The sequence below is a fragment of the Olea europaea genome, chromosome 11 (assembly GCF_002742605.1).
Source record: "Olea europaea var. sylvestris chromosome 11, O_europaea_v1, whole genome shotgun sequence".
Taxonomy (NCBI): domain Eukaryota; kingdom Viridiplantae; phylum Streptophyta; class Magnoliopsida; order Lamiales; family Oleaceae; genus Olea; species Olea europaea.
Genome location: NC_036247.1, coordinates 4,341,376 through 4,357,482, shown reverse-complemented (window position 1 = coordinate 4,357,482; position 16,107 = coordinate 4,341,376). Strand labels below are relative to the sequence as shown.

The following is a 16,107-nucleotide window of genomic DNA, read 5'->3' as shown; positions in this document are numbered from 1 at the left end:
TATTTCACTATTTCAACCGTCATATTTGACGACTTCTCTCACAGGTGGACCCTACTTTTCTCCTAACAGTCAAAAAATCAATTCTCAAAATCACTCCCAAATAGACTCTTATTTGTGATGCAACTTCAATTCGACTTAAAAGTAATTATATTCGCACCATGATTTTTATTAGTTGCACTATAGTTTACTCAGTCTCGTTTGGTAGTCATTTTTTTTAAAATGTATTTTTTTTCCTTCTTTTTAACCGCGCATTCTTTATTAAAATAATATTACACGCAAATAAAAAAAATCTTTATTTTTCAACCACACATTTCACATTAATTCACTATTCTAAAATGTATTTTTGCATAAAAATGACTATTAAACATCCCTTGAATTTAACATTTTTAATCTTTGTTTATTGTGATGGTTATGTTGTTAATTTTTCTTTTTCTTTTTGACGTATTTTTATTTCCAACATTTCATTAAATATAAAGTTTTGTATCCAATAATGATTATTGTCCATAAAGTCTTAAAGAAAATTTTTGTATCCGATAATGATTTTATTCCAAAAGGTCTGTTGGAAGGGAGTAAAACAATAAATACAATTTAAAATCAAATATTTTTCTCTCATTTCAAGGCGCACAAAAAGTGCATGTTGATGAAAATCATCATTAAGGATGATATGCATTACTTAATGAAATGTTGAAAATAATTATTCGATGAAAAAAATAGGTACGTAGGTGTTACAACGAGCAAATCCTAAGGATCTTAAATTAAATTAAAATGTGGTGCAAAGTTAAAATTGTGTTGTAAATATAATTGTCTATTATGAAATGGTGATTATATTCTCATTACATTCTTCTTTTGTTGAACCACTTTTAGTTGTCAGTAAATTCTATATCTTTATTTATTGTTGCACTGATGTCCTATCTTTATCTATTACATTCTTATCTTTAGCCACACTATTTGGTGTGAATTAAATCAGTTTTTTAAGAAATTTTGAAAAAAAATTAATAAAATGTATGGTCGAAAAGTTGTGAATTTTATGAAATATCTGATTAAAATTAATTATTGACTTTAATTTGGATAAATCCACCAAACAAGGGCTTAATTTTTTTTAATAGCTCATTTGGTCCTCAATCTATGTTCAAATACTCGGCGTGCTTTAAGTAAAGAGTATTATTGGGTTGCACTTTTGTATTTATTGTTTTTGGCTTATTTAGAAATATAAGGGGACAAATAAATCTTTTCACTCTCTGGTAGTAGACTTTTAGGACTGGAATTGTCATTATAGAATGTACTAATTTGATAAGTTGATGATAAGAATACGACGAGAAAATTTGACGATGCAACAATGAACAAAAGTTGCCAAATTCTATTTCAATTAAAAATGGCGCAACCCCAAAAACAGAAAAAAAAAATAATAATAATAATAATAGCAACAATACAACCACTAATTGTAAAAATTAAAATAGATTAGAAGTCTTTTATAATTTTCAATCAAATTCAAATATTAATTTTAATTATACTTCACACATAGATATTTTGCCGAATTCACTACTACTCTCTACACTCTAAGTTACTTATTCCTGTTTAAATGCATTTTTTTTTTTTACCTATTTTTAATCACATATCTTATGAAATCCATTAACTTATAATCTTAAAGCTTAAAAGAATTTTGCTGTGTATAGCACTTTTGTACACCATTGTTAACAGTCTTCTCACATGGGGTGGTGGGCCCACAATTAAAATAATCATGGGTCTCATCCCATGTGAGAGGGCAATCAAAATTGATGTATAAAAATGTTGTACACATAGCAAAACTCATTTTAAAAACCCTTGTCAAATCGGGACTTATTGGTATACCCAACTAGGCTTAAAACATTGAGGGGAGACTTTTTAAACGAATCCTAAAACTAGTCTGCATCTCATGTGTTGCACGAATTTTGTATTTATTTTGGTTTTATTAGCATAAAATTTAGAGATTGTACAAAAGGTATTTGGAAATAAGAAATGTTTGTTTGATTCTCATCTGTTGGTCGACTGTATATTTTATATCACGATAATTTATTTTTATTCTTGTAAATAAGTATAATGAATGTTGTGATTGTATATATGTCAACGATAATTTATTTTTAATTATTTATTGTATTTTTTTTGTTTAATGTAGATGAAGATATTTTTTTATCTGATATTGCAAATAAGTTGTAAATTGAATTTTGCAAAATGCTTTTCTTTAGCAACTTCAATTTAAAAGGCTATACTTGTAGTTCAAAAATAACCCATGCAGTTGTAAATTGAAAGAGAATATCCACATACACAATCATTTAAATAACAAACTCAGGTTTGCACGTAAAATAACTTGAAGTGACACTTACTGGATGACCAACTCTCTTATTGGTGTAAGAATTAGAACCCTAACAGCAAGCCTATTCTTCGGACGATACAACAGTCACTCCAAGATTGGTAGAGCAAAAGAATTTAAAAAAATTTAAATAAATTTTATTTGAAAGAGAAAATAATTAAAAAGAAATTTAAATAAATTGATAAAAAAAACAATTATTTATAAAGTAAAATTTTCAATTTTAATTAAATAAGATTTATATATTCTTCATTTAATTTTCATAACTTTTTTTATTTTTTACTTCTAAATAATTTTAAACGAATTTTTTTACTTATATAAGTACTTTTTACATATATTAGAAATATTTTTTGTTAATATGTTTATTTTTAAATTTTTTTTTACTAAAAGTGATTTTTTCTTATAAAAGTGGTCAGCACAGAGTAAGGCGAGAGGTATGCAAAGTTGCGTGTTACATAGATTCACATTGCCTCTCTTACACTATATATATAATATAATAATATAAACAAATGAGTTGATTTGAAAAGGCATGGCCATAGCGTATGAAAATGGAGAACGGAAAAGTAAAAAAAAAAAAAAAATTTGAATAATCCGCCGTGCACGGAGACCACACTATATATAATTTTTTTTAATTCTCTTCTCTTCAATTTTTTTAACCTACAAATAACTTTTTCGTTAAAACTGAAAAATTAAGTTTTATTTGGAAGAGAAAAGAATTAAAAAGGAAAAAATAATTGATTTTTTTAAAGAAAAAACGACTTATACGCATTTGTTAACACATACGTTTAATCTCCGTTTAACTATTTTCGATATTTATTTAGATCATTCAAGATCTCTACGATATAGCTATCAAAATGAGTTTTGAGAGAATGTAAAACATTTATCAATTCGACTATCATACAATTGTCGATAAATTTTTAAAGTTAGCTTGTTATCGAAAATTTCGAAATATAGTTTGAAAATGCCTACTTTGACGTCCCATAACATTTGCTACAATTGACCATTTCATGCACCGTTAACGACGTGCAATACTATGCCGTGAGTACTTCAAAACGATATTAAGAATGTAATATTTCGACTTCGTTTGATATTTCGTAATGAACCTGAAAATGAACACAAAACATAAGTAAAAAAAAAAATTCATTTCTCTCTCTGCACGGAGACCGACCCAAAGTCTCCGTGCACGAAGTCCTATTATTTTTTTTCTTCTTTTTTAAATAAAAGCTAATACCTCTTTATACTATATAAACTAACTACAATGATAAAAAAATTCAATATTACTAAAAATATCATTGCAAAATTAAATATTGTCTGAAATTATATATATATATATATCCATGCACTCTCTGCACGAAGGAACGTGTCATTTTTGCTCCCCATTTGAAAAAAAATGAAATTTTAAATAATTGAAAAAAAATTACGTCATACTGCATAATTTTTTTGAGCAAAATGATGTATTGAGAAAAATGTTGCAAAAAAATAATAAATAGTAATAAAAAAATTAATTTTTTTAAGAAAAACGACTTATACGCATTTTTTAACACATACGTTTAATGTCCATTTAACTATTTTCGATATTTGTTTAGATCATTCGATGTCTCTACTGTATAGTTCTCAAAATGAGTTTCGAGAGAATGTAAAACATTTATGATTCGATTATCGTACAATCGTCGACGAATTTTTAAAGTTAGCTTGTTATTAAAAATTTCGAAATAGTAATAAAATAATTGATTTTTTAAAGAAAAAAAGACTTATGGGTATTTTTTAACACATACGTTTAATGTCCGTTTAACTGTTTTTTATTTTTTTAAATATTTGTGTTGTTTACATTATAAATTATTTTTTTTCAATATAAAGTTCTTTTCTCTTAATAATTCCAAATAGAAACTTAGTGCCCGTTTGGGGCTGATTTTTTCACCCAAAAAATTAATTTTTTGACCGTTATTTCACTATTTCAGCCGTCATATTTGACTTCTTCTCTCATATGTGGACCCCACTTTTCTCCTAAGGGTCAAAAAATCAATTTTCCAAATCACTCCCAAACAGGCTTTTAGTTTTGATTTGCATAATAAATAATTTTTCTTTTCAACTTAAAATTCTTTTTTAATTTCTTTCTCTTTAATTTTTTTACTCACAAGTAACTTTTTACCTCTTAGAAATATTTTTTATCTTATATTATTAATATTTTTATTTTTTATAATGTCATATAATATTTAATTTTATGTAATAATACTGCTTTAAATATTTGATGGTAGATATGAAAAGTTGCGTATTACAATAAATTTAGATTGTCCTTTCTTAAATATAATAATAAAATATATAGCAGGCAAGAGAAACAGTGTCGTTTTTGCCCCCCACAAAAACGACGTCGTTTGCGTTGCCTGCTATATATTTTATTATACAATAAGAAACTACTATAACACGCAATTTTCATACCACCCATCACTCCGTGTTCAACCACTCTTATATAGATATATATAGTATGGATATAAGAAAAGAAAAATCACTTTTATATAATAAAAAAATTAAAAAATAAAGATAGTATAAGACATAAAATATTTTAGAAAAAGTTATTTTAAATAAAAAATTTGAAGAAAAAAGAATTTTAAATTGAAAAAACGATTATTTATAACGTAAAACTACGAAGCAAAAAAAGATTCTCGAATCTAAGTCTCTGTTTGGAATTATTAAGAGAAAAAAATTTTAAATTGAAAAAAAACTTATAATGTAAACAACACAAATATTAAATAAATAAAAAATTACTCCGTGCACGGACACAAACGGGAGACACAAATCTCCGTGCATAAAGACAATTGCTCCATGCACGGAGGCAAAAAGCCTCCGTGGACGGAGAGATACTTTTAATTTTTTTTTTTATATTTAGGAATTGCATTCTTAAATAATTTTTTTTTTACTTTAAAATATTTTAATTCTTTTCTTTTCACAATAAAACTTAATATTAACTTTAAAATATTTTATTATACTATAACAAAACATAATCAAACGAATTCGAAATATATAAAAAAAAAAATTACTTTCAAAATATTTTATTATACTATAACAAAACATAATCAAACGAATTCGAAATATATAAAAAAAAAAATTACTTTCAAAATATTTTATTATACTGTAAAAAACTGCTGCAACACGTAATTTCCATACCCCCCACCACTCCATGCTCAACCATTTTTGTATATATATATATATAGTATGAATATAAGAAAAAAATTACTTTTATATAAAAAAAATAACAAAATATCTTACAAAAAGTTACTTTTACGTAAATAATTTGAAGAAAAAGAATTAAAAAGAATTTTAATTTTTGTTGTTCACAATATAATTTTTTTTCAATTTATAATTCTTTTCTCTTAATAATTCCAAACAGAAATTTAGATTTGAGAATTTTTTTCTTTATAGTTTTACGTTATAAATAATTGTTTTTTCAATTTAGAATTCTTTTTAATTTTTTTCTTCAAACTTTTTATTATTAAGCAGTATTTTTTAATAGTTTGAGATAAAATTTAATTTTCTAGTAATAATTCAATATATAAAATGATAAAAAAACATATTTACTCCGTGCATGGAGAAAAAAATTTCCGTCATACCACATAATTTTTTTGAGCAAAATGATGCATTGAGAAAATTGTTGCGAAAAAAGAATAAATAGTAATAAAATAATTAATTTTTTAAAGAAAAAACGACATATACGCATTTTTAACACATACGTTTAATTTCCGTTTCACTATTTTCGATATTTATTTAGATAATTTGATACCTTTACGATATAGTTTTCAAAATGAGTTTCGAGAGAATGTAAAACATTTATCGATTCGACTATCGTACAATCGTCGACGAATTTTTAAAGTTATCTTGTTATCAAAAATTTCGAAATAGTAATAAAATAATTGATTTTTTAAAGAAAAAACGACTTATGCGTATTTTTTAACACATACGTTTAATATCCGTTTAACTATTTTTTATATCTGTTTAGATCATTCGATGTCTCTACGATATAATTCTCAAAATGAGTTTCGAGAGAATGTTAAACATTTATCGATTCGACTATCGTACAATCGTCGATGAATTTTTAAAATTAACTTGATATCGAAAATTTTGAAATATAGTTTGAAAATGCCTACTTTGACGTTCCATAACATTTGTTACGATTGACCGTTTCCAGCACCGTTAACAACGTGCAATACTACGCCGCGAGTACTTCAAAACGATATTAAGAATGTAATATTTCGACTTCGTTTGATATCCCTTAATGAACCTGAAAATGAACACAAAAACATAAGGAAAAAAAAGAAGAAAATTATTTCTCTCTCCGTGCACGGAGCCTTTAGGCCTCCATGCATGGAGTCCTTCCTAATTTATTTAATTTTTTTGTTTCTTTCCTCCGTGCACGGAGAGATTACTTTTTTTTTCGCTGTGTAGTTTTCCGTTATAATTTTTTTTTCAATTTAAAATTGTCTTTAATTCTTTTCTCTTCAAATTTTTTACTTACAAGTAATTTGTTGTAAAAAAATTTTCGTCGCATATTATCTCTATCTTTTTTTTTATAAATAAAAGTGATTTTTTTCTTATATCCCTGATATATATATCTATATCGGAGTGGGGGAGGAATGGAAATTGCGCGTTACAGTAAATTTGGAGGTAATGTATAATAAAATAAAATATATATCAAGCAAACGTCGTCGTTTTTGGCCCCCAATTGAAAAAAAAATGCTACAATAAAGATAGATTAAGACACTGTTGCTTTCTACAGCGCTCTCACATTCCCCTTTTTATATATTAGGGATATATAGTAGGGATATAAGAAAAAAATTTACTTTTATAAGAAAAAAATAAAAAAATATTTTACAAAAAGTTACTTTTAAGTAAAAAATTTGAAGAAAAAAGAATTTTAATTTTTGTTGTTCACATTATAATTTTTTTTTTCAATTTATAATTCTTTTCTCTTAATAATTTCAAACAGAAACTTAGATTTGAAATTTTTTTTTTTTTAGTTTTACGGTATAAATAATAGTTTTTTCAATTTAGAATTCTTTTTAATTTTTTTCCTTCAAATTTATTATTATTAATCAGTATTTTTTAATTGTTTGAGATAAAATTTAATTTTCTAGTAATAATTCAATATATAAAATGATGAAAAAAAACGTATTCACTTCGTGCATGGAGAAAAAAATTTCATCATACCACATAATTTTTATGCAAAATGATGCATTGAGAAAATTGTTGCGAAAAAAGAATAAATAGTAATAAAATAATTGATTTTTTTAAAGAAAAAACGACGTGTACGCATTTTTAACACATACGTTTGATGTCCGTTTAACTTTTTTGATATCTATTTAGATTATTCGATGTCTCTAAAATATAGTTCTCAAAATAAGTTTCGAGAGAATGTAAAACATTTGTCAATTCGACTATCGTACAATCGTCGATGAATTTTTAAAGTTAGCTTATTATCAAAAATTTTGAAATATAGTTTGAAAATGCCTATTTTGATATTCCATAACATTTGCTACGACTGACCGTTTCATACACCGTTAACCACGTGCAATACTATGCCGTGAGTACTTCAAAACGATATTAAAAATGTAATATTTCGACTTCGTTTGATATTCCGTAATGAGCCTGAAAATGAACACAAAAATATAAATAAAAAATAAATAAAATTATTTCTCTCCATGCACGGAGATCATGGCTCTCCGTCGGAGACCATGGGTCTCCGTGCACGGAGGCCCAAAGGCTCCGTGCACAGAATCCTTCCTAATTTTATTTTTTTTTGTTTTTTTTTATTTCTTTCCTTCTTGCACGGAGAGATTACTTTTTTTTTTGTGTAGTTTTACGTTATAATTTTTTTTTTCAATTTAAAATTCTCTTTAATTTTTTTCTCTTCAAATTTTTTACTTGCAAGTAATATGTTGTAAAAAAATTTCTGTCGCATATTTTCTCTATCTTTTTTTTTATTTATATAAAAGTGATTTTTTTTAGGAATGAAAATTACGTGTTGCAGTAAATTTGGAGGTAGTGTATAATAAAATAAAATATATATCAAGCAAACGTCGTCGTTTTTGGCCTCCAATTGAAAAAAAGAAAAGCAAAACAAAAATGCTACAGTAAAAATGGATCAAGACACTGTTGCTTTCTACAGTACCCTCACATTCCCCTTTTTATATAGTAGGGAAAAGGAACTGCATGTCTTTTTTCAGAACGTGATTTTAGTTTTGGTCTTCAACGTAAGTTATTGGAAACTATTCCCACTCGATGTCCTTGGATTGAGGGGGTAATTTTTAGTTTGGCTTAGTCAAAATAGCAATTTTTCACTTTAACCAAAAAATATTTGTCTATAACCAAAATGGTCTTTTCTTGAGTAAAAGACAAAAATGCCCTTAAGTAGTTTATACAATTACAAAAATAGAATTTTGTTTCAAAAGACAAAAATAGGCCTCTTTGAAAAACTGGCCGGGTCAACCGGCTGTTGGCCACTAATTCCTCTTGGATTGAGCCAGTCTTTTGCAACTTGTACAACCTTACTTTCATCATCCCTCTCAGGATCCCTGTTAGTTCTTACACGGGTCCCTCTCAGAAGCTATCTTCACTATTTGCCCGCATATTTTGTTTCCTTAGATTCCTTACTTTTCATGTGTCTATAATTTACAATTAATATAAGGATCCGTTTGATTGTAAGAATAAAATTTGGGTGGAAGGAAAACGAATTTCAAAAAATTGAATTGCCTAAAACTTATTTTAATGAGAATTGTCAATTAAATGTGTTTGATTGATATAATTTTTTAACTGAAAAATATTGGAATTTTGGATCTTTTCATGTTTGTTTGGTTTTATTTTTCATGAAAATTGTCAATTATAGGGATATAATTTGTTTTCATTGTAAAAAAAAAAAAAAAAAGCTGAAAAACCCAATTCTCACAAGAAAAAAAAATGGAAATCATGAGAATTGATTTTTCACAAAACCAAGGAAAGGGTACCGTTATTTCCATCCACACTTTTTATAAGTATATCCACTTTTAAAAATAAATTTTTATTATATTTTAAATCCTATGTAAATTTACTTAAATAGACATAAACAAAATTAAATAAAAATACAAAACTCTAAATTGAACCACTAATTTTTACTTTTCATTGGATGGAAATAACTACATGCACAAAAGAATTGCCATAGAACAGCATTAAGTTCACAACTCTTCCATCGGAAAACGAGAATAATGTAGTCAGCTGCTGTTGAAGACTGCTTGCATGATGATGCATTGCAATCTATGACCAACAAGTTGCAAGGCATATTAGAGTTATCTGCACATGGTGGATAAAACAGCGAAATCAGCTTCATAATTCCCGCATAGATCTGTTGAGATCAGATTGGTTAAATTCAGAGGTTGTTTCTTCCACCAAGGTTCCCATGGTTTCTTGTTCTGAACTTGTTCTTGGCGATGTGGCAGATTTCCAAGTGAGGTAGCCACTAACAGGAAGCAATTTAGACCGTTCAGAATTAATGGCGATTGACTGGTGATTCATGTTGTGCATAGTCATTCTAATGTCTTCAAAAAGCTCAGTTAGACTTCTTCCTAAAATATGGGTTTCTTTCGAAATTACTTCCACGACTTTCTAAAGCCAATTGATGGGCTTTCTAAAGGATGGGTTTCTTGTTTGAAGTTTGGGGTTTACATCATTGAACTCATTTTGTTCCACTGGAGCAAGTTCTCCGGTTGTTGAAATCATATTATTTCGACACATATCTTCTATGGAATCTGATAGTGTGTAACTCGCTTTTGAATAAGCAAAAGAACTCGCCACTCTGCTTCCAATTTCTTTATTTTCCTTATATTCTCCAAATGTTGTTTATGTGCTTCTGCAGATCGACAACCATATTCCGGCTCCACATTCCGAAGGTGAAGTTCTTTCTCAAGCATCCGAAAACTGAAGATGATGAAAAAAAAATGATGAAAATAACGTGGATGCAAATAGTATTTTTTTAAAAAAAATTATATGGATACATGTTATTTAAATGAATAAATTTAGGAAGGATGAGATTGGAATATAATGTGGATGCAAATAGTATTTTTTTAAAATTTTATTACGGATAAACTTAGATTATGATATACTTATAAAAAATGTGGATGAAAATAGCTTGTAAAATCCCTCTTCATTCTTTTAACCATCCATAGATAAGATAGACCCATATATTTTTAAAATTTTAAGTGATATTTTAAAGATTTAAATCTGGAATTGGGTTTTTTTTTTTTTTTTGTAACTCAAAGGAAGGAACTTTTGGAGGTTTCTGGGGTTTCTGGATGATTTTCTGCGATGATTTCATGGATCAAAAAGTTTGGGATTTTGACGCTTTTGGTATTGAATGGCTGATTGTGGAATAAAGAAAGAATTTGTTTTGGTTTTATCGATTTTGGGAAATTAATTATGGATCATGTGATTGGAGGAAAGTTTAAGCTTGGGAGAAAAATTGGCAGTGGGTCTTTTGGAGAGCTTTATTTGGGTAATTTGATTCATTGTTTATCTCTGAATGTTCATTTTGCTGTTACGTATTCTAATTGTTTGACTATAATTGATCTGTCTCAGGAGTAAATATACAAACTGGAGAAGAAGTTGCTGTGAAGCTGGTGATTATGATAATTTCTTCAACTCTCAGAATTGGACTTTTATATAAATGAATTTCCTAGTTGCCGAATTATGCAGTCTTCTTATTGATTTGAATACCCTTGGTTGTCAAAGACAGTCTTCAATTATAAAGATTGATGAATGATGATCCTTATATGGCTTCTTCAAGTTATTCATCGATGCATTTGTTGTTTTCTGTTTACTTATTTGACATTACTATTTGTATGTACCAAGGCAGTTTGTTTGGTGAGTTTGAGTTGTTAATGAGACATATTGCTAAGTCCTCTACTTTATGGAATGGAGATGCTTTTTGCATGTAGAATTTGAGATTTAATATGTTTCAAGATTTATTGACAGTTTGAATTTTTAGCATCAGATTTTCAAGCAATCTAATTGTTTTGTCTTCCCAGGAATCTGTTAAAACTAAGCACCCACAGCTTCACTATGAATCTAAGTTATATATGCTTCTTCAGGGAGGAAGTGAGTACTTAGATTTGTTAATTTTCTTACTTTATCATGAATTGTGAGTGAAGGCAAATCATGTTTTGTAATGCTTTTGTTTGTTGCATGAAGCCGGAATTCCCCATCTCAAATGGTTTGGAGTTGAAGGCGAATACAATTGCATGGCTATTGATCTCCTGGGGCCGAGCTTAGAAGACTTGTTTAACTATTGCAATAGGAAGTTCACATTGAAAACAGTTCTAATGCTTGCTGATCAGTCAGTAAGTAGGCAACTGTCATTTACAGGGTTGTTATTAAACTCTTTTTCCTACTGAATTTTGTTATATGTAGATTAATAGAGTTGAGTACATGCACTCTAGAGGCTTTCTTCACCGTGATATAAAGCCCGATAATTTCTTAATGGGTTTGGGGCGAAAAGCAAATCAGGTATATCCTCTTTCAGAAATTATTATGTGTGCTTGTGTTATTGTATCATTTTGTTTGCTGACATTATTTTTTCCATGAGCACATTTTGGCCACTTTACTTCTGTGAAGCTTTCCATAACATTTGTAAATGAGAATTTCTTTAGGTCTACGCAAAATGTGGCCTAACCATCTAAGTTGTTATTCCCTTCATTTTTCCTCGGTGGTACCCATACTTTTTTCATGCATTTTTGTTTCCTATTTATCAATTCTTGATTCGCATCCATCATAAGATCCGCGTTTTCACTATATTTATTTTGTGGACATTTTGTCCTTTGACGGCCTAGTACACATTACCATAAAGCACAGCTTGTCAAATGATTATTTAATTTTGTTTTTGACCTTTTATAGATAGATATCTCTTAATCACATAAATTCCTTGCAGAAGTTGTTCAATACTTCCAACTCACTTAAATTCTAAACTTTATTTTCTCTTGAGCTCCACATGTTAATGATCGAACCTAAACATTTAAAACAATTATTTTTCGTGACTGAACTTTTATAGTGGCTCCATTACCTTCTTTATTGTTACTATTACTAAAAATACTTTCCACGTACTTCGTCTTGGTTCTTCTTAACCCAAAACCTTTAGATTCTAAACTCTAAAGTACCTTTTGAAAGTTCTAACTTATTCCTAGACTTATCTGTAAATAAGCTTGCAGAGCAAGTTGTCTCATTTTGGATAATTCTAGAAAGCTCATTATTACTGAAGAAAAAAGAGAATGATTGGTAGAAGTGGAACCTTGCTGCAACTACAAAAAATTTGCTGCAGGTGTTGCCATTACTTTTCACAACTACTCAATAATACCTCATTTATAAATATTTTTGCTTATATAAAGAAAATCCTTTTATGTCTAGCACTTGCATAGCACTTCCAAACAAACCTATCATATGCTTTTCTAAAGAAAAACCTTATCTATATATTTTTTCTTCTCTGTACTTTTTCATCAATATACCAAGTTAGTAAATGGCTTCTATTCTATATCGCCTTGTCAGAATGTTTCTTTGATAACTCTGGATTACACCTTAGTATATGCTCAGTCAACCTCTCTTGCCATTTCATAGTATGACTCATGTAATATCTGTCGAATTCATAAAATTAAATATGTCCTTTGTACTTAAAAATAGACCCCATAACACTCTTCCTTGTTGATTTAGCATCTTTCACCTTTTAAAATTTCATTGAATAGTTTTGTCGGCCATAAAATGCATACATTGCGTAGATTTCAGTACTTCAATAGGAATTTTAGTCGGACCAATTGCTCTTCTCAAAATTTTCCTCTTTATAACCACTCTCATTTCCTGGATTTGGATTCTTCTAGCATAGTCAATATTGCTACCATTGTGGGATTCACCATCGACTACTGTTATAGATAAATACTATCTCATAGATTCATATATCATGCTAGAGCTTTATAATCATATACACTAATGTTAAATATTTTTTCTTAAACAGATTAAATTACATTTTCTGTTGACAAATTAATACTGTGGGAATTTTCTTAAAATGGACACATTATCAAGTATTATACATCAATTTTGGGATGTTGCATGAAGATGATATCTAGAATGTTTTGTTAATTACTGGAGATATTAAATCATGGTATGCCTTTCAAAAAAATAAAATAATATAATATAATTAACTCGACTCTTTATCATGTCTGGTAGGACCTAAAGTTTCTAATTTATACTCGGAAGCATCTTCTTGCTGGACCTACCTTTATCTGTTCTTTCTTTTTCTACGTATCCCCCCTCCATTGGAATGATATGCTCTACAAGCCCGCTACCCACTCTAACAAAACCTTTTGATCTGTTTTGTTTCTTAACAGGTATATATCATTGACTATGGACTTGCAAAGAAGTACAGAGATCTTCAAACTCATAAGCATATACCATACAGGTAAATTTTCTTACATGATCCCAAGTTTGGATGTGATTCTGAAAATGTGATATTGTCTGCTACCACTAAAATTTTAAATTCAGACTATTGAGTGTAAGTCTGTATTTTGAATTTTGAGGAGGACCAGTTTGTGAAAGTATTGTCACGGTTCAGAACTCATTGAATCTTTCCTGAACCTTGTTTAGCGGATGTTGACAGCTAATGACATTGAACAATTTTGAACTCGTACATTTGTAGTCTGCATTGCATCTCCTTGTTAGACTTTATAGTCGCAACTCACAAGTTTGTTTGGCTACGAGTTTGCCATTTTTGAGGATCGAGAGAAGGGGTAAGATAATATTCGGGATGATGTTTTCCTTCAACATTAGATATGCTCCTCTATGGCTTCCTGATTTATATATTTTAAATGTGATATGGTTGAGTTACATTATCACAGGGAAGGGTCCTGATATGGAAATGTAATTTTTGGATTCCAGATGGAGCTCCATTTCCTGGGTCATCAGCTCAACTATTGGATTGAGACGTGGATTTTCTCTTACGCGTTTATAGTTGACCGCGCTCTTGACTTTCTTAAGAAGGAAAGAAGCGCATTTTGTAATTATGTGTAAGCAATTAATTAAAGAGGGTAACAGCTAAAACATGGGAAACTGAAATTACGTCCAAAGTTCAGTTTGAAACTTCATTTTTTTTCAGATTTCAGTGAAATGCTGAAAGCTGAAAATGTCCTTGATAGGGATGTAGAGATGTGATAGAGAAGGATGTTAAATCATGAATGAATTGAGTGAAAGGACTAAATTAGCTTTTAGAATTTTTTGAAGATTTCACTGAATGACGAAAGCAAAACAGGTTTTTCTTAAGAGTTATGTGATGGAGAATGGTATTGATTGTGGTGTTTTGATTTTATGTTTGATAATGCGCTGTTATTATAATATGATTTCTGATATTGTTTACTTAGTGGTGATGGAGCAGTTAAGTACTCTATAATAATTTCAAAATATATCGAAGTCCTTAATCATCATGTGACTATAGTCTCCTGATCTACACAATGAGCTGATTTTTCTTCTGATCAACAGAAGGTGCATTTGAATTTCAGAAACAGTAAAATTTCCCTTGAAAATATTCTTGTTCATTAATTTGAGCAATAATTGGACCTAAAATTGAGCTTGCCTTCCCAAGATAGAGTTCTCAGGGAATCTTGTCAGATTCCACTTTGATTTCCTGCTGAATTGTCTATTGTCCAATCGAATCACCCGGATTTTCTGTTTCCTTTTATAAGCTTCTTCAACATTCTATTTACCTCCATGATGGTTGGAGAGGCAGGGAGTAGTTTCAGGGGCATGTGGATCCTTATTTTGAATATATCCATGACTAAAACATTTCAGTGAAACTTGTGTCTTCTCTTTCTCCAGTACTTCCAAATTTATTTCTGTGAGCATAGCAAGATTTCTTGCCTCATCTACGGCTCATGTTTGGCAAAGCTTAAGCTATAATTTAAGCCGGTGAAATATACTTTTATCCACACATTTCGTAAGACCCAAAACCACTATCTACTTACTATCCACATATTCTATAGGAACCACAACTTATAATTGCTTAAATTTTAAATTAAACACTCCCAAGCATGCTCATAATATGTTAAATCATAATCTGCATGTTCATTTATCATGCAATAAACAGATTTTTATTTTGCATTAAGTTAGAAGATTGGGAAATATAAGTATGGCCATTTAATTTAATTTTAGGATAATTTATTTTCTCTTTATAGGGTTAGCTCTCTTGTTTTTTTATTTTTTATTTTTTGTTTTTTTATATTTTTGGTGTGTGTGTTGGGTGGTGGGCGAGGGGGGGGGGGCGCAGTTTGCTATTGAGGTTACTTCCAGAGGGGTTGGAGGGAAGTTTTCTTATGCCTGTTGTAGGCAAACGAAATGGCATATATCACAGGAATTAGTTCTGCTGAATTGGATCTTGAATATATTACCATGTTTTTTTTCCTACCTCTTCTACAGGGAAAATAAAAATCTCACAGGCACAGCTCGTTATGCAAGTGTTAACACTCATCTTGGAGTAGGTGAGTGAAAATTTAGATTGCTGCTACAACCGAAGACGACTATTGTTTTCTTCTCAACTCTCTTCTGATTTTGCTTTGTGTGCTACTGACTTTTTCTCTTTCAGAGCAAAGCAGAAGGGATGATCTGGAATCTCTTGGCTACGTGCTTATGTACTTTCTCAGGGGAAGGTTGAGCATAAGAGCTTGGCTTCAAAATTCTGGTTTCCATTTTATCCACTTACATGACCAACTGATTTT

The 16,107-nt window shown here is 29.2% G+C and overlaps 1 protein-coding gene across 1 annotated transcript; it reads left to right on the top strand.

Moving 5' to 3' along the window:
* Positions 1 to 10,503: 10,503 nt before the first annotated feature.
* LOC111404348 (casein kinase 1-like protein 10) lies at positions 10,504 to 16,102 on the top strand (the record flags this gene model as incomplete). Its single annotated transcript, XM_023033165.1, has 8 exons — positions 10,504 to 10,856; positions 10,940 to 10,980; positions 11,389 to 11,458; positions 11,552 to 11,700; positions 11,771 to 11,866; positions 13,732 to 13,802; positions 15,809 to 15,870; positions 15,975 to 16,102. Coding segments are annotated over exons 1-8 (693 nt in total), but the record flags the coding sequence as incomplete, so codon positions are not given.
* Positions 16,103 to 16,107: the final 5 nt, after the last annotated feature.